Source organism: Aquila chrysaetos, chromosome 21 (assembly GCF_900496995.4).
Source record: "Aquila chrysaetos chrysaetos chromosome 21, bAquChr1.4, whole genome shotgun sequence".
Classification (NCBI taxonomy): Eukaryota; Metazoa; Chordata; class Aves; order Accipitriformes; family Accipitridae; genus Aquila; species Aquila chrysaetos.
The window spans coordinates 14,861,829-14,880,912 of record NC_044024.1 but is presented as its reverse complement, the minus strand read 5'-3'; the positions used below and the strand labels follow the sequence as shown (position 1 = coordinate 14,880,912).

General features: G+C 38.2%; 1 protein-coding gene across 3 annotated transcripts in view; it reads right to left on the bottom strand.

The window, feature by feature from the left end:
* AFF2 (AF4/FMR2 family member 2) overlaps positions 1-19,084 on the bottom strand; it is a 350,925-nt gene that overhangs the window by 296,627 nt on the left and 35,214 nt on the right. For 2 of the 3 annotated variants that reach the window (XM_029996599.1, XM_029996600.2), the window contains exon 1: positions 6,111-6,212. The exons of the other annotated variant lie outside the window; for it this stretch is intronic. In XM_029996599.1, coding sequence (XP_029852459.1) covers positions 6,111-6,175 — 65 coding nt within the window. In that variant the 5' untranslated portion in view covers positions 6,176-6,212. Of the gene's footprint in view, positions 1-6,110; positions 6,213-19,084 lie in introns of those variants that run through there. 3 annotated transcript variants of the gene reach the window in all.

The following is a 19,084-nucleotide window of genomic DNA, read 5'->3' as shown; positions in this document are numbered from 1 at the left end:
GTCAAAACAGAAATCCCAGCATGCCGGGACTGCAGATGTGCAGAAGTTTCCCACAAGTCCTATCATCCTATTCCAGACTGTTCCTGCCTAAGTTACACTGCTAATTGCAATACTAATATACAATATAACCTGCCTGAAAAAGCAATCTGCTTAAATAACTTCTTCTCCTAAGAGGTTGTGCCCAAGTACTCTCAATTGCTACAAGTAATGTTTCATTTTTCTTAGAGATCCATCTCAATTGATTTTTATCAGTCCTCTGAATGACCATTCACAACAAGTTTCAAAATAATACTCACGGACTATAGCTGCTATTAAGGTTAATTAATTAATGTTTCTGAAGACTGTTGAGATTCTTGAAGGAAAGGTTACACGCTGTGTATCAGTGCTTCACTTTATATTAGAGGAGAAAAAAAAGAAATGTTTTCTTATGAAAATTAATTCTCTGGCCTCCTTTTAGACCTCTGTGCTGTAAGTTAACTTTAACTGCTTTCTTTTTAGTAATGACTTACAGACCGTAATACCTTTCCTGGGAAGAGACTTCAAAATTGCACCAGCACTTTGGAACACCCTGTCAGCATCAGAGAGTTACACTGCAAATAGTCTAAGTGCATAATTTTTTAACAATAGGGCTTTATTTCTGCTGAAAGTTAATATCACCGAGGTATTTCACTTTTATCTAGCTCCATTTGCACTTATATTTGCTTGGTAATGTGGCTTTGCCAAGTTACACTAATATAAATTATAGATTATTGTTTTGGGACACGTTCTTTTTTCAGCTTGTATTTTAGAGCTGCACAATTTGTATGTGGTATTCTTCTCAGTTTACTTGCTACAATGTATCTGGTATAACCACATTGCCATTTAGTATAATGTATTAGGTTAAGGGTATATAGTGCCTAGTTTGTGAGAAGCCAGTGAAATTTTCCTCAGAAATAAATGCATGCCCTAAAGCCATTTTTGCAAAATACTAAATGGTAAACAATTACAATGCTTATGCTAAGCTCCACGTTAACAGCTGCATGTATTACAGACTGACATACCGAACATTGATACAGCAGTGTCTGTACAGAACGTATTTAAAACCATATTTCAAAGCCTGTAACATGCCAACATGCAAATTAATAAATTCTTCTTTCCAAATGTCACCAGCATGGTGATTTCCTGCCAGCCTGAGCGTCATTCTCCTGAAGCAGTAAAAGTAACACAGTCAATCTCCTCTGAATCCTATCTCCCCTGCTTCCTGCAGGGTCCCTGGGAGTTTATGATTCATATTCAGAAAGCTGTACGCAGTAGCCCTTTGGGGATATATATTAATGAAGAAATTTTCTCACGCCAGAGCTGCCTCTTTATTGGAGTACGAAGGGTACAGTCTGTTCTGAGCGGCTTTTTAATTTCTCATAATTAACCCTGCCAGAATTAACATCGGTGGCATCACTGACAGCAAATTAAAGAAGCCACATCAGCAGAGTTAAAGCTTTTCCTGTCTTCCCCTCTCCCTCCTCCCTTTTTCAGCCCCCCCCATTTTGTGTGTGTTTAAAGAAGAAAGTTCTCAAAGTCTGTCAAGACGATTGTCCTGTCATTGCTCTAAGAGCCCTGCTGGGATAGGTATGATTAGAGCATTTCAGACTTCCCTGCCGCTAATACCAACCTATTTCAGCTCTTAACTGGCCACGTGCCATGTAGATTTGTGGCAAAGATCCATGGTTTCAGTTTCTTTCACTCTATGAGGTACAGTGGTTCACCTGATCTCCACTGTGAGCTGATGGAACCAAGATCTAAAGCCCACTGCAGCATTCAGACAGTCTCTTCTACTGACAGTGTATTAAAAGACAGATCAGCTGTGCTTTGAGCCTCTTTAATCTAGCTTCATACCAGCCCCTTTTACACAATCCTGGACAGATGATGAAAACAGATTATGAACACCAAGATATCCAAACAAACACATTTTTTCTTCTGTTAAGCCACAAATAACTGTGTTAAGGTTTGATACTTCTGTGGCCACTTAAATGCAGAACTTCAGAGAAGGACAAAAGGGATGGACTATCAGTCTCCTACATGATTTTCTCCACTGCACGTCTGAGAGAACAGAGGGATCACAGAGAAAGCCCAACCCAGTGAAGGCCATTATAAGAACTACAGTTCAAGCCCACCCGCCCCATGCAAGTGCTCTGGGAATCAAGGCTCTAGAGGTCAAAACCTAGATTGGCTAACACAAATATTTTCCCCCTTGTTTGATCTTTTGGTGAAAACTGACAAATTATAAAGTTGAAAGGTCTAACAAGGGCGAGATATGATAAGACTGCTGCTGTTATGGTCACATGCAAAGCACCAGTGGATGAACTAAAAAACAGTGCTCTTCATTCATCTACCTACCAATTTCTGTGGAAATCATATTTATTGATCCTCTTATTCCCTCAGTCTAATCACAGCCTTTCTTTAGCAATGAATGAAACTAGTGATCATGATCACTTTGCTTTCTGCAGGAAAGAACCTAACACCCCCACATCTTTCCACGGGATCATACCAGGAGATGATGATTTTAATAGCCCACAATGAGAATTTCCAGTACTACCCCTGCTACTCTGCACTTCCTTCTTTTCACACTGCCTTCTTCCCAGAGGCCTGACATTGCACCCTACTTAAAATTTCCAAGTGCTAAAACACCTGCCTGGACTTCAAAATGTCCCTGTAAAGAAAGATGCAAATTTGGCAGAATATGGTATGTGAAGTATCTTCCATCGATTACCTGGAGTGATGTTATTGTAACATGTCAATCTAAAAAAGCCCAAATCCACAAAGCCAATAAATGTTTTCAGAGATCTGATGGCTTAAGAACAAGAATAGGGATTTCCATCAATAGGGGGTAGAAGTCAGGGAGAACACAATAGTTATGAGCAAGCATGTGACAGCTAACAGAGGTACACACACACTTCCCTTGAAAAACCACAGACTGCATTGTAAAACACTGCAGTTGGTGTAGCGTTGGAAATATGCCAGTGCAACCAGAACGACGATACGCTTCTTGCATTGTCATCTGATTTGATAGGCACTGTTCGAACACAATTTGTGAGTAATTTTAGTTTGCCACAGAGACCACCAGAGGGTAAGAATCTGATTTACATTCAGTGGTCTGAAAGGTCACAGCAATGATGGTACTGCAGATTACTTGCAGATATGACAGCAGCATCAATTGTTTGAGACTACAATATTAAGTGTTTGTGTGTGTCTCTGTATATAGGAATATATGTATAGTTTTGTGAGAAAGGAACTAAGTAACTGCTAAATAACTTTCTGCATTAAAACCAGGAGACAACTGGATTTTTCCAAAAGTTGTCATTAAGATGACTTCTATGACTAGGGAAGCATAACAACCCTGACTGGGAATGAGTTTAGGATAGTACTGGTACCATGAATGTGTCAGTTCCCAATGGAAGAAGGAAGGTATGTAGCACTAACATACTGGAGTCCTACCTGAAAGGCAGCAGAAAATGAGGAGAGCCAAACATGCCCAGAAGACAAACTCTTTGGTTGGCTATAATTCCTACGCGACCCGAGCTGCTTTTGTGGGAATGTCAGTTTGACTCATCAGTAAATTGTCTTGCATGCAGCTACAGTCCTGGACTATATTCTTGTCCCCCTTTAACTTCTCTAATCACTCTAAAGTCTGAAGGACACTCAACACTAACTAACTCCCTGGGACTCTTCCTAGAAAACACTACAGTTGAGAAGATTATCAACTGCATGGGATTTCTGGGGTTGAGTCTTGAAAGTCCTCAGGCAATTATGAGATGTTTCCAATAGGCGGGAGATATTTACACTTTTTTTTGAGTTGGTCCTCTTAATTTTATGACTATTTCCATCACTAACATACATCTTTTTAAAGGTCTACAGATGGACAACTTAGCTGGGAGTGCTGTAGCGTAATAAGCCAGGAAAGAGGGAATACACATGAAAAGGAACAGGCAAGCAGTGCTCAGAGCAACTGGGAAGGTATTTAGACCTTAGTGTAGAAAAATCTCTGAAGCCATTTGTTCTGTGTACAGCTGCAGTAAAAGAAAAAGCAACAAGGACACAGAGATGCATCAACAAAGGGCTGCCATACAAATCATAGGAAGTGAGAAGGTTTCTCTAGTAACTACTTCACAACTGGAATTCTGTCCAGTTTTAAGCATCACACAGGTAAGTTAGTTTTACTGTAGAGGGAGTGCAGCTTTAAAAACCTTGAACCACCTTGGATACTTAAAGATTTGTTGTCAAGACAGGCCAATATGACTGAATTTATTCTTTCTAGGAAAGAGATAACTTTGAAATGACTGAAGAAAAATATTTCATTTCATATTAGGAAAATTTTAAATACAGCACAGAGATGTGGGAGAGGGGGAGAACCAGTTCATTACCAGTTTAAATAAAAAACCAAAACAAAACTGTGGGCATCATTTCACATTTGGAAATAAAAAGCCAGTATATGCTATCAGTGACAGCTATAAAACTCTCATTGACTTCAGTGAAAGCTGCATGTGTACATTTAATTGAGGAAACTGGATCACAAAACATAAAGAAAAATCATTTTGCTTAGAGAGTAATGAATATGCCATATTATGCTGCCAAGTAATATTATCGCCACAAAGTCTCAATGAGTTTATGAAACAGATTGATATTTTTATTAGTAGAGAGTAGATTGAAAGAGAGTGACAAAACAAAATGAGGATGAAAAAAGGTAAAAGAAAGCAAGCTTACTGGGCCAACTGGCTGTTTCACGTCCATAAATTGCTAAGTGTATTTCTAATTAATTTCCCAATTCAAACAGACAGAAATAAAGAACAGAGGCTTTTGAGTGTGCCATGAACTCAGGAGAGACTCTGTAGACTTGGACAAATAATAGTATAAAATGGTTTATGAAACCTGAGGGTTTATGGTCTATAAATAACTTCCATGTATTTTTATTCTTTACACGTACAATATTACTGAGGACTGGATGATAGCTTTTCACTGCTGCCTGGTTGACTTCTTCCACATACACACCCAAGGTAATGACGATATTGATCCTGAAGAGACATTTTTTGAGACAGATAAAAAAGCCACACAACTGAACTAATAGAAAGGGCCTAGCAACTTAATGGTAAAGCTGTGGTCCTTAAGTGAATAGCAATTGGCTATACAGTTTAAAACCTACATCCTAATATCTTCAGGGGTCTGGGATGAAGAAGAAAAAAAAAAAAAAAGAAAAAAAAAAAAAAGAGTAAGACGTCTAAAAGATGACCTATGGCAGTTAGTGCCTTTAACAGCCCTTTAGATAGCTACCATGTAAATTTTTAGGCATCCAAATATTATTTAAATCCCAAAATATATAAGATACACGTATTTGTCAGTGTAAACAAGAGACTCACTGAGAAAATGCTTCTGATCTTTAGGACTTACAGCATGGTCTTTTTTGGCTAAATGTGCAATTCAAAACGTGCCTAATTCCTAAAATCCATATATGTGACACTGCCTGGGTTTCCATGACTACTGCTCTGAAAACCATATTAATTATTCAAGAGGTCCATGCCATTCTCCCTGCGTTCCATAAGGAATGCTGGGAAGCACTGTCTGCCTTTATAGAGCAATACAGATATTTAAAAGGACTGCATCGTTGGCTCTAAATACCACAGATATTTTCTTACAGCACTATGACATCTGCATGATAGGTCCCATAAATATTATTTAAACACTCCAGTACATCAGTAAAAAAAAACATAACAAAACCCCCAAAACAGAAAAACTCTCCTCTTTGCTTTTTTTCTTCTACGTTTCAAAAATCTTCAAAAAGGTGCTTTAATTCTAGTCTCTGTTTATCATCCTGATATAATCCTATTGTAAACAAAGTCAACTAGCTTTCATGCAGTAGGGATTAATCGCCTGTGTTTTTCTACAGGATATAGTTTCAAATTGTGAAACTTACATTAAATCAAATTTCTCACATCAGCTGTGACTAAGCAGCTGTTTGCCATATCTGTTGATCTCTGTATATTTTAATAACCATAATCAGTGCAAGGAACATTCTTTACAGATAACATTATCAAAACACACTGTAACAAAGTAAGGAATGTCAGTGTTCAAGCAGTACATACCACCGCCGACGTCCTGTCACAGTGAAACGATCAGTGCCAATCACAGGAAAGCAGCACTGGCGCATTACGGGGCCAATTACTCAAAGGCAGAGAAGAAAGGAAAGTGGGCCAGATCCTCTTCTCAGTGGAAGCAAGACAATAGAGTTACCCCAGATTTATACCTGTGTGACTGAAAGCATAATCTGGCCCAGCATCAATCTTCCCGACACAGAGTCGCTTGGGATCTCAGATTGGCATATATGTAATACTCAGACAGCCTTTATGGAAAAAGTTCATAGAATGTAAGAGAAAATGATAGCTTTTCTGCAGAATTTTGTAAGTCAAACCACTATATAAAATGCCACTGCTGAGATATATTCTAGATCTCAATTAAATGCTCTATATTCCTTCCGTATTTTAGCTGCAAAGATAATATTCTCTATTAATGGCTGTATGTTCAGGGAATATTTTTCTGTTAAAAAAAAAAACAAAACAAAACAAACCAACCTATTTGTTTTTTCTTTCCAGAACCTCCAGGTTGCAGCCCTATTACATTCTCCAGTAAAACCTACAGAATATTTGAACATGCTGCTGACCTTTTACCTAAAGTGGGGATTTAAATGGTAAAGTGAATCTGAATTTCCCCAAAGCATGGATACAGCCTTCTTTTAGTCCTTTCACCATGTGAAAAAGGCAAGTGAACAACAGGGAACACAGAGCTCCAGATACAAAGCCTATCGAAGTCAGAACACCATGAACAGATTCCAGACTGACTATCCCTGAGCATGATCAAATACACATTAGTAAACAAACCAAAAAGAGCAGAAATATTTTTAAGTCTCAGAATCATGGGAACACACACCGTGCCTGCACATGCCTCTCCCAATGTACTATCTCTTTACAGTACTCCTCACACTCATAACATTTTACAAGCTGGTCTGTACCCTGATGTGGGTCACAGTATAGCAGCAGTGCAGGAGCAGGACCCAGGACTGAGATGGCAGTTTTCTCTGATAATCTCCCACATCCTGTATCACCGATTTACCCTCTCTCAACATCTGACTCCTCTCCTAATGTTTGCCGGATGAAAATCTCTCCCCCTCTGGCTATGCACTGCACCTAGCACAATCCTCATCCTTCCTCCATTTAGCTGGAACGTCACGACACTGTTATAATACAGCTAATTTACTATTACCTACAATAATAATTTCCACTTGCCTATTTCCAGGGTTTGTTTGTGGTTTTTTTATCTTCCTCCCAAACACATTTCACTAACAGGGCACCATCATTACTATTATTATTTACTATTCAGATTGCAGCTCTAGCGCCCACAGTGCGCATTCTTTATTACTCCCAAGTTCTCACTTGCCATACAAAGTGCTCCATCCAAATACAGATAAAAAGTAATTTCCCCAAGAGCAAGGTGTGAACTGAGCATACTTAATTGTGCACTGTTATATCAACTGTATAATGTTGCAATAAAATTCCAAAACAATGTGATTAAAAATTATACCAAATGAGGATACCAAGGTGCCATAGCCAGTCAAAGCGCATTTATCCAATCTAAATTATATGCTAAGCAAATAAAATAAACATGCAATTTGCTAATTAAAGTGCACTCTTATGTATCCTGTAACCACCATAAATTATACAGCAACATTTAATTTTTTGACTGTTTAGCAACGTTTATGACTGCTTTACTAAATTAAACACAGAATGAAGGGGGCAAATTAGTAGGAAAGCACTGCTTTCCCCCTCCCATTTCCTTTTAGATTTATTTTTTTCCACAGTTTTGTTGGGTTTTTTTAATAATCACACCTTCCTATAACAGTATCTTAATTTTACTGTGGATCTTCTCCATTTTTACTTCCAAAGTGTATGTTCTACCTGATTCAATGACAGCTATTTGCCTTTGCAAATTTTCTCCAGTAGGGAAGTCAGAGCATTTTGTTTATCTTATTTGAATAATCCTTTAATAATATTTTCATTATTATATAAGGCCCCATGTTTGCCTAATGACAAGAATGGTAGGGTTTTTCCTGTCAAGTAAGATGAAGATTTTCAATCCTTTCATTTCACCCAAAACAGACTGCCCAAATCACAAGCGGCAGCTGACTGGGTTCTAGTCAAAGCTGTGAGCCTTCCCATCATCTGGAGTCAAACGCTGAAGGCATTCCAGGATTCCACTTGAGGGGAACTGTGAACAGTTGGGGTTTGTTTTCTTTTAAAATATAAGAAAAGTCTCAGACTCTCTGTTTGCCTGGCAACCAGGTCAGCTGTGTTTTAGACTTCTCAGAAACAATGTTTTAGCTCAGATTATGGTCAGGTAAAGAGAAGGGGGGCTGGAGGGGGTTGAAACCACTGTTCAATCCCTTACTCTACTCAATTGCTTTGCAGCTTCTCTGAAAACTACAACGGGATCAGTTATGGGATACGACTCTTATCACAGTTTCTCCCTTTCCCATTTTCCATACCTCCTCTTCCTTTTGCACTTGTGTAAAAGGCAAAATACCAGTAATTAATAGAGTATGGACGCAAAGTAGTTTATTTTCATATTCATGCCCAATACCCAAAGATTAACATTCCTCAAAATTGTCCATCTATCTGAACTTTAGAGACCATCTATGAGTAATGTGCTCTTCTAAGTTAAAATGAGAGCATCAGACCACACGACAACCTTTGTAGTAGGCCAACATTATCTCTAACAACAGAACTAAAATTAATGTTCAACGGTATGAGCATTGGAGCTGATGTTCTGTACCCAACAGTTACCTGCAAAATCCCCCAAGCACTGCATACCACTGGCGCACTACACCCTCTGTAAGTGTGGAGTTAATCACAAACTATTTCGCCTTCCTGGGTAGCAGTGCTGCTGAGACAGTTTGGCAGATTCTGACGCATTCTGCATTCTAAAGAAATGCAAATCCAAACCAACACACAACAGTCAAGACAATGCAAGAGTCTTATGCAACTGTAAAGATGCTTAAGGGCAAGAAAATCTTTCAGTTGCAGCCCAGGATCACTCCAGGAAGCCCCAAATGGCTGTATCCAAACAGGGTACAGAAACTGCTAGTCACAGACTTCTTACAGAGGTCAAAGTGCTTTGTTGGAAATGTACAACGTGAACATCCTAATGTCAGTAAATTAATCCAAAAGTTAGAATCTTTGCAGAGCTGTTTTTTCTAGAATAACCTAGAAATTAATGCATATGCTAGAAGAAATTCGTCAGCAGATACTCTGCACAGAGCGGGGCTTCTTACAACACAGCAACTGAGGAACACTTTCTCCAAACTTTTTAGTTGCACTTTAGGATAATAATATTGTTTCATACATGTCTTCCTTTCACAGCAACTGAGATGAGTATATTTGTATTTTGTTGGTTACGGATGCCTTTTTAATTGGTATTACTTTGCTGGGAGGATCAGTGAGTTAGCTGCTTTATGCGCAGTGCTGTCCAATTTGTAGTTTTGCTGCAAGACCTTTTCCCTTAGAAATACTCCTAAATTCCTGTCTTCAGTGAAAACTGCCTCGCACTAGAACAAGGAAATAGTTTTGCTACCTAATCTGCCTCCTGAAACCTTGCCTAAAGACAGCTCCTGCTTCATTGGTAATTTATTTTTTGGAAAATGGGGGGAAAAATGCATTTATTTTCGTCTTTCAGACCATCCTTTTCCTAATTTTTCCTGCTGACTGGCATTTAATAATACTGCTTCTGCAATGAACAGAAAGCATTAGATTCTCTTGAAAACAAAATGTTGCAATTTTTTTTTTTAAAAAAGCAATCTCTTCTTACACGTGTACAGAGATATGTTAGCTAGAAAATCTCCATTATGCCTTGCCCGTGAGGTGGGGGGTGACACCATCTCTCAAACCTCTGCTTATGCCATGTGATGTAAAATAATTTTAAGTACTAGACAGAAACAGCACCTGCAACCCTGCAGGTTTAAGGATGAATCATGTTTTCTGCTCTCTGAATTATGACTCCATCTGCTTTGATTTTTGGGAGTAGAACCAGATCTTGGACTAAGAAAGTTGATGCCAACAGCTTGTGAAGCCAGTGCCCATCAACAAGATGTGGTGGTTTTAAACTGAATGGCCCGTGTCAGTAACTATTGTTAGGCTAAACATTCCAATGCAGAGACACGATGTGCTAATTGAGAGGAAACAGCAGATGCATAATTCAGGGATTACAAAATGGATTTACTTAGCATGGGTGAGGTTCTAGACTCAGTAATATTTGGTCCAGCTGTTTATCAAATTTAGCACATTTACATATGACCTTCTCCAATCCCTCTGCCCCTCCTGCCCGGCTGAGAAAAATCAATAGTGCTTTGTTGTAGGGTTATGAGAAATTCCAGAAGTGCAAGATAAGCTACTCTCTCAGTTCAACCCTAATAGCCAGTGGAGCTCAAGGGAACTCAAAATTACCAGTGCTATGGCTCACTATTTCTGTGTTGTTATGACTTAAGGATATTTTAGTGGTGCAAAAAAATAGTTGCCATCATTTCCAAATTTCTTTCTGCAAGATACTTACATATGATGTCCTGAGAAGCCTTCCTATGAGGCCTGAACTCCTGGACAAATGGAACAGGCCCCCACCTTCTCCTCCTCCTCCTCCCAATATGTAACAGCAAACTTATTTTTAAAGTAAAAAACAGTAGCAGAAAGTATTTTTAATTAGTTCCCAAATTATTTAGAAGAGCCTATTTGATAGGAAAAAATGTGACAAAGTTACAATACAATTCAAGCACCTTGTTTGTAGAGTGGGGTTCTTCTCTGTTTTACCATTGTAAAGCCAAAGAAACACCACAGGACTGAATTGTATTACACCAGATTTCCAGAAAATAAAGGACACCGCAGCCCTGCCTGTTGACCTCTGTGGGATTTTTGCCTAAGTGATTATTGCAAGATAAAGCCTTTTGACATAAAGAGGAATGAAACTGAATTGTAAAAGAAAAATGTGTAACAGAAAATGCAAGGCAATTATCTGATTACTAATAGGAAGAGGTACCGAGCCACGATGTATAATGTTCAAGGGATTATCCAGCTTTGAACAATGCTTGCTTAACAGCTGCTACCGAACTGTGGTTTGTGTACTTGGCAGAGAGTTTCATTAATGATAATCTACAGTGTTTACAGCCCATAGGCCTCTAAATATGTTAAGAACCTTTTTTATTTGTATTTTATAATCCTTTTCCCTTATGTTTTATGTTTTTCTTGATATTTTTGAGATCTGAGGAGGTTTATGTTTCAAAATGATTCATTCTGCTCTGACAACTGCAGAGCAAGATTGCAGTAAATGTTCCCTTGTTATCAAGACTATGTATTTATACACAGAAAGGAAAACCATCTAAATTCATACCAAGGTTTGGATCACCACCAGCTAATACATTCAGATGCCAATATACAGTGCTCCATTGTTTACATGCAAAAGTAAATGTCAAACAGAGGTGTCTTTGCCAGTTACTAGATATTCCTCAGTCACTTCTTGGATCTGTCAGGTTGCAGCAAATTGAAACTGCCTTATTTTTGACATTGCATTTGACCTGAACTTCATTTAGAGGAATTCTGCAATTATTTTAAAGGTACAGTATTGATTAAGACTTAGATTTGCTTTAGAATTTGGTTTTCACATGCTTTCCTGATCTGCTCTTTATGGCAACACTTAGGTGGTATTAGGAAAACAGAATGTAATTAAGAATATAATTCTGTTGTGGAGGGGATTATGTACTATGTAGTACACTAGGAAGAAGATCATGATTCAAAAGCCAAGTCACCGAGTCCTGGCTGTAATTGTTTTGACACACGGTATTTCAGTGGCCACGATTCCATCATAATAAAACCAAAGGAGATTATTGCTTTAAAGCAATTAGCATAGTTAATTTTGACACAGGACGGCACACTTCTCCTTCAGTGTTTTCCCCCTCTTTTGTCCTCTCCTTTTTAACATCCGATTCGTGCAAGTTCCCGTTGCGGCTGGTTTCCCCATCTCAGTGCTGCTCAGCTGCCGGGAGCCCTCCTGCCAGGCTGCACTCCCTGGGGGATGTGGCAGTGCAAAGAGCTCCCTTCACCCACAGCGGTACGAACCAGAAACTCTCAGCGATGTGTTATCCTCATTCCAGCTGGTATCACAGGGGCATGAACACCACATCTCAAGCCGCTAGAGGGTTTTTTTTACACTGGCCCTCCAGTGCGCTGAGCTAGCCTCACTAAAATGTACACTTGAAAGAAATCCTCTCCCCTCCTGATCACTATTGGTTTCTATAGAAACAAGGAATCTCTGTTCTTCTCTAAATTTTTTTCCCCTAATGCTTTATGCAGTACTGTATGAAACCAATTCTTTTTTTAAATTTTTCTTTTTTTAGACTCCACAGCCCTCCATTTATAGCCTCATTCATCCAATTAAAGAACAATAGATTAGATAAAAAATGGGCATGGGGTTTAAATTTTAAGCAACTCAATCCTATGCATTAACTATCTGTGGTCAATCCGTCTCTCCTGGGTCATTTTATGACTCAAGCATTTCAAAGTAAATACTTTAAAACAACGGTACATCACAAGAGTTAAAAGGGGTCAAGAGGATATTTACTTAACCACTAGTTGACTTTTTAACTTAGAAATATTTCAGCAGTTACTGTATTTAAATGAAATCCATCTCCTCAGCATCCCCATAAATTACTCTCAAACTCCAGGGTTCCCATCCACGTTGTGAGTCACCACCCCAATGCCTGCAACTTCTTATTATTTAGATAACTGTGATGTTTGCTTACTTTGTTATTGTGTCCTTCTCCGGAGACTGCATTTGCACAGGAATTGCTAAGGCTTGTAAATATTGTATCTGCCTTGTTGTAATCACTAGGCAAATACACTTGCACTCAGTCATATAAAAAAACCTAAGAGCTGTTGAGCCATGAAAAATTTCCCTAACAGAGGTTTGACTTTAAAAAATTACGGAAGAAAATCTTTACAACAAATAGACAAACAGAGACTATGCTAGCCAGAAGTGAAAGCAGTAATACAAAGATGTTATTTGGGATCTACTGTTCTCTCCTATCAGAGAAAAAGGAAGGAATAATCATTATTCACAATATGATGATGTAATATAATGCTTTTTTTATGAAAACATAACAGGCGCTCATTTTCAGTGTACATAAATAACTTTCTTTTATAGTCAACTCATATTTACTCACACGTTTACTTGGAAAGTTTAATATTCATGCACACACAAATCACTTACTGTAGGTAGTGAGTCGAACTAAACAGAATAGAGGTTGATTATATTAGGCAATTGCAGATGGGACCAAATTGATTCCTGATGCCATTCTAACACAGCAAAGCGTCACACAGGACAGCTTCTGTCCAGTGAGTCTGAAGAAAGCATTCAGTACAACTACAGATTTTACTACTGCTGCTACCACACCAGCACTGTCTGCTTATCAGCAAAGATGACAAGGGGACAATCGTGGAGTTGCAATCTGTGAAGTGTTACTTGTTTTCTAATCCTATGTTAGCTTTGGTGCATTTTTGCTTTAAATGAATTAAAATCCTTCTGCAGGTGCTAAGAATATTATGAGAGTTGTAAAGTGAACGAAGTGCTGTGTCAGATTCATCCCTACTTAAACTGTAAGTCAGCACACAATTCTTGTACCAATATATAATATTATGACTTTCAGCATCATCTCTGAGTATCTAGCACAATAATATGCAGGATTGAAGTCACCTCAAAGCCCTTGGTGGGTCTGGTTAAGGCTTTTACTAAAAAAGATATTATTTCTCAAAAAGAGAAGGAAAAGAAAAAAGCACTTACGGTATTGTTTCTTTCAATAAATAACTTGTCTTTTTTTTTTAATCTTTTTTCTTGTTAGATTCAAGATGGCAGCACCAAATGCAAATCTCCTGATTCAATGTAAAATTGAATAGAGAAACATGCCAATGTTGTATTTTTTGCAAAACAGTCCTGTCATAGAAACAGCTGTTAAATATTAATTGTTTTTCATTGTTAGAGATAACTTGTCCCATAACTAACATATTTTCAATTTCTTAGAAAAATCATTACCAAGTGTTTGCTCCATGGGCACTGATCACACTAGAAGTCATCAATTTGCAGAGGTTTTGTTCCATTTTACCATAGAAAAATATTGTGTGTCTACAAAGAACCATTTTAAGCATCAAATTTCATTCCGCTTTGGAACGTTCACGCATTATGACAAAAAAAAAAAAAAAAAAAAAGCAAAGCCAAAAATCAAACAGACAAAAACCGCCAACAGTCCCAGCACAAACTGGCACTCCTCAAAGGGTAACATGAGAAAAGATGTATATGACTGGATTGCTTATTCCAGCACTCAGTAGTCAATCAATGACACACTGCCAAAAAATTGTATGGTACCTACTATGCATTTTCGCTTTCTGTCTCTCCAGGGAGAAAGCGCTCTGTACAGCTTCATGCACAGAAACCTATTTTAAGGGATATATTGGTCAAAGAGAGGGCCTGAAAATTTCATGTCGAGAAGCAGGAGAAAAATGTGTGTCACAGCTAACTTTTACTGTCATACCTAGAAAGCATTTAATACATGCCAAACTCCATGTCAACAGACATTTGGTATAGAAGAGTGCACGACTTACATTATTAACTAATTGTTAGTTCAGAAAAGCTCTGTGAAAGCAGGAAATCTCTCTCTGCCCACATTAGATTATACTGAGGCCTACCCGTCCCTAACATGGCGGTGGGGGAAAAAAAGTCACCTTATTGAAATTATACAACTTCTAGAAGGGAAAGGGAAAGAGAAAAACCCCAAACAATGCACCCTTTACAAGCAGATACTCTTTATTTTGCTAACAGCAGAACGTGCCTTCATTCTTTACCTCATTCTCTGTTTACCCTACATATAACTCCAGGTCCCACTTGTGTGTGGCCATTTCCAGCTCTCCTGAACACAGTTAACTGAACCCACTGCCTATTTGCTGTGGCCGCTATTACGAGATTATGTAGCAAAACAAGAATATCCAGTTGTTGGTCATTGATTTATCTATAAAACAGTAACTGTAAAAATGATAGAAGAGGTTCTGTACTAGACAGTCTTGTGAAACAGTTTATTACTTAAGCATTAATGACCCGTTTAGAGGTCTTTACTGGTCAGGTAATGACCAGCTAAAGGAGTTAAGGGCCCGAGGCAAAGCACTCTAATAAAACCCTGCATACAGCATGTGTTTGGTTCCTCCAAATTCTATTAGGAAAGAGAAGCGTAAAGGGTAATGAAAGACATGTCCAAGAGGCACTCATATCAGCCCTCTCATTTTATATTTGGCATAACACACATGGCCTTATTCCAGCAGCACAAATCATTCCTTGTTTATACTACCACCTATCACGGAGAAGAGCAGTAACTACAGCTGAAAATGGCCAGTCATGATGTTAAGGACCCTGTTGCTTTGGGCAAATAAACCTTCCTCCAACTGAAGGAACTGGTCCTGCTATTTGAACACCCAGTATCCTTTGCACCTACAGAGATCATATGCTCGAAAGAAAAAGAAAGGATCCAATATGCTGCCAGGCATCTCAGCCAGTCCTGCCAATCCTAAATCCTACTCTTGTAGTATTAAGGGTGGAGGGATTAAGTGTTTTCTGTATTCCTATGCAATTCTACTTGAATGTGAATGTCCAGTTGCTTTTTACAGTTTGCATTATGAGGAAAGGCATATTAAAACAGGAGTTTAATATTGAGATCTACACTCTAAGACTGAGACAGAACAGCTGTATATATATACACTTGCCAGTAAATTAGAAGCCAAGGGTTGGAGCAGTACCCAGGGCCTCACTCTTGGCTTCAGAGGCAGGTAAAACACTCAGGCCCACATAACCGCATCTCGCTATTACAGCCCCACAGCATCATTGATTTTGGTCCTGATTTACGGCATCATTTGTTCTTGATAAGAGCCACTTGCCAGCACTACTCAGAAAAAAGTAAAATACAATCTAAGAGTGGAAATTAGAAAGGAGAGAGGATAAGAGACTAAGAACTGCTAGAAAAATGTGCAGATTCCTGTATTTGCAGGATGAGACGTTCTAGGTACAAGCAAGTTTATTTCCTCAGCATTTATTACTGTCTCATCAACAATAAAATGAGGATAAAGAGCATTCTGATGACTTAGTCAGAAAGTTACTTAATTACACTGTCGCTTCTATGACTATACTATATTTTGAGTGTTTATTTTAAAAACCACTCTGCAGTGTTTACATGACTAATTGTAATAGCTTCTTTAGAGTATTTCCAATTTTTTGTGTAAACAGCCTTTTAAGCCATGTTCAAGGCTTATTTCAGACCTTAACAATCCTTCAGAGCCATTGCAGCTAATCATATAAATACACATTAAGCCAAATTTAAGTTTAACTCATGTACTGAGTAGAAAAATGGTGGCTTCATACTTACACCTTCCAATTTTCAAGGTCACATATCTCAGTGCTTTATATCAGACCATCTGAAGTGGTCACAACACAGTCTAGGCATTTACTGGAATTAAATTTTCCATCGAAAGTGGGCAGAGCAGAAAACATACACAATATTAAATAGATACTATTACTTCTACAGCTATCCACTTTGAAGGGCTAAGGATACAAAAACAAAATTCAGGCCCTGACTAAAAGTTGATTCTGTACATGCAGCACAAAGCCTGAATTCAAACCAGAAGATTTATTCATTTTTTAGAGCCAAATTATAAACTTTTGCAACACAGGGTTAACAGCAAAAGTGCTGACACAACAGTAAGTATATAGTGGCGCCTGCAAGCAGCGCTATAATTAATCTAAGTGTACTGTCATTACACTAAACGCTGCTTCTGCAGGATCACTCCAAATCATGAAGCGCTTTCTCTCTTTCTCAGATAACATGCAGTTTATTTCCAATCATGTACGTTTCCAGTCGTGGCATGATTTGCTAAAGGAACATTAGGTCTTGAAGCAATATCTTAATCAAATCAGAATTTTCTTCTGTAAAACAAATCTTTAGCTTTTGGAGAATTAGTAACATCTAGTGCCTTAGGATAGAGATGTGAAACTGTGAGCTGAAAAACGCACTGCTGGAGACCATACTCAGCCTCCTTGCTTCTAGCCATTTACAAGTACATCTATCTAACCACCTACCTACACACCTACACTTTATATGGTCATAAACCACCAATGCAATATCTAAATTATACCCTGAAAACTCCAGGTTTGAAATGGGTTATATGAAAATTCACCTCATGTGGTTTATTCATTTCTGCAAGAATAGAAGGCTCTGATTCCTTTTGGATGGAACTCATTTAAACAAAGCCCAACAGCAAACACCCATAAATTAAAGCATTATTGGTATTTATGCAGAGAGATACACCTAAACTGAGTGAATTCTGTGTAAAAGGCTTAAAAAAGGAAAGAAGTAGAATCTCACATATAAAACACTAACTGCCTTTACAAAGTTATTAAGTAGTTTGTGAATTAATACTCTGAAATACATACTACAAGGGAAGAAAAAATTGTATCCTGTCTGGAAACCTGTTTATTCACATGCATTTAAGATTTTTCCCCTACTGCCTCCCACATTCACTGAAGTCATACTGCCTTAATAAACTAAGAAAATATGGGAACAGAATGAATTTAAGTATTTCACTATATCTATCTGAAACTGGTAATTTATAATGGACAGACATCTATCCAGAATATATTCACTTTACTTCAACATAAGCTATATTTGAAGCAATTGTCTGCTTCAGGAACTTTATGACCAAGCTACTATGATTGTGTTTACAGAATTAAAAAATATATACCAGAATTACTCATTCTTTACTTTTGATATGCAGGTCATTGATTAAAGACCGATCGGGATTCTACAACAGGAATTTTATAATAGCAACATTAACACAGAATCGGTATGCTATATTAATGTAAACCACTTTGTAAAACTGTGAAGACTCTTCAGTGTAGTGCTGGGTGAATTCATATACAGGAACTGAAAAAAATACACAGTAAAAGTCAATGGCAAGATTAGAAGCCATGGCCACTGGGCCAGCAGAGACCACCGAGTTATACAGCATCTTCACCCTTTGCGAACAGCAGAGTTGCAACAGTGAGAATTAGACAAAATATCTTCAGAACAACATGTGTTTAAAAGACACTAACACCATCAAGCAGATGCAGCATAATCATTCATGCTAAGGCTATTGTGGTGCAAAGTCAAGTTATGTTTTTCCACCAATAAATGTATTTCATCTAGTAAACAAAGAATACCACAGTACACATACATACACATATATACTCAGAGAAGCCACAAAACATGCCTGATGACTACTCTACATTTCAAGAGTGAATAATAATTACAGACATATGGTCCTAGCCTACAGTGTGTCAAATCCTAGAGCAAAGTAATATTAACAAAGTAATCATACTTATTCTTTCATATCTAAAGATGGCAGTCCACAAACATTTTAATTTAGCAGTCATTTTGCTCCCCTCCTTGTGTTGGCAGTGGCATTCATGCAACTGCACAGGCAGATAGACCAGGAAATTAATCTGGCTGCAAAGTAATTTCCCTCCCTTCCATTCCCCACCCCACCCACCCCAACCCCCCAAAAAATAAAAGGAGAAAATGCTTTCAGCAGGATCATTTGCTTGATCTGATGCACAACATGACATCCTAAAAGCCAGTACCAGCACAAGGCAGACAGAACAAATGCATAGCTGGGGTAAGACTGGAAGGCAGGACAGCATTTGTTCTGGCAGCCTATGTGTGTGTCAGATTTAAAGTGAATGAAGAAACCCACCTACTATCAATTGACAGTGTCCAGGCTGAGGATATTTTACAGATGCTTAAAAAAGTATCCAAGATTCATTATCCCCTTGTCTTTTCAAGCTTTCCAATTCTCACCTTTAGAAATCGAAACTACCTCTGGCTCAGATAACCACACATAAAACATACCACTGTAACAACTAACAACATTACCATGTCCTCTCTGCCAGGCAGCAG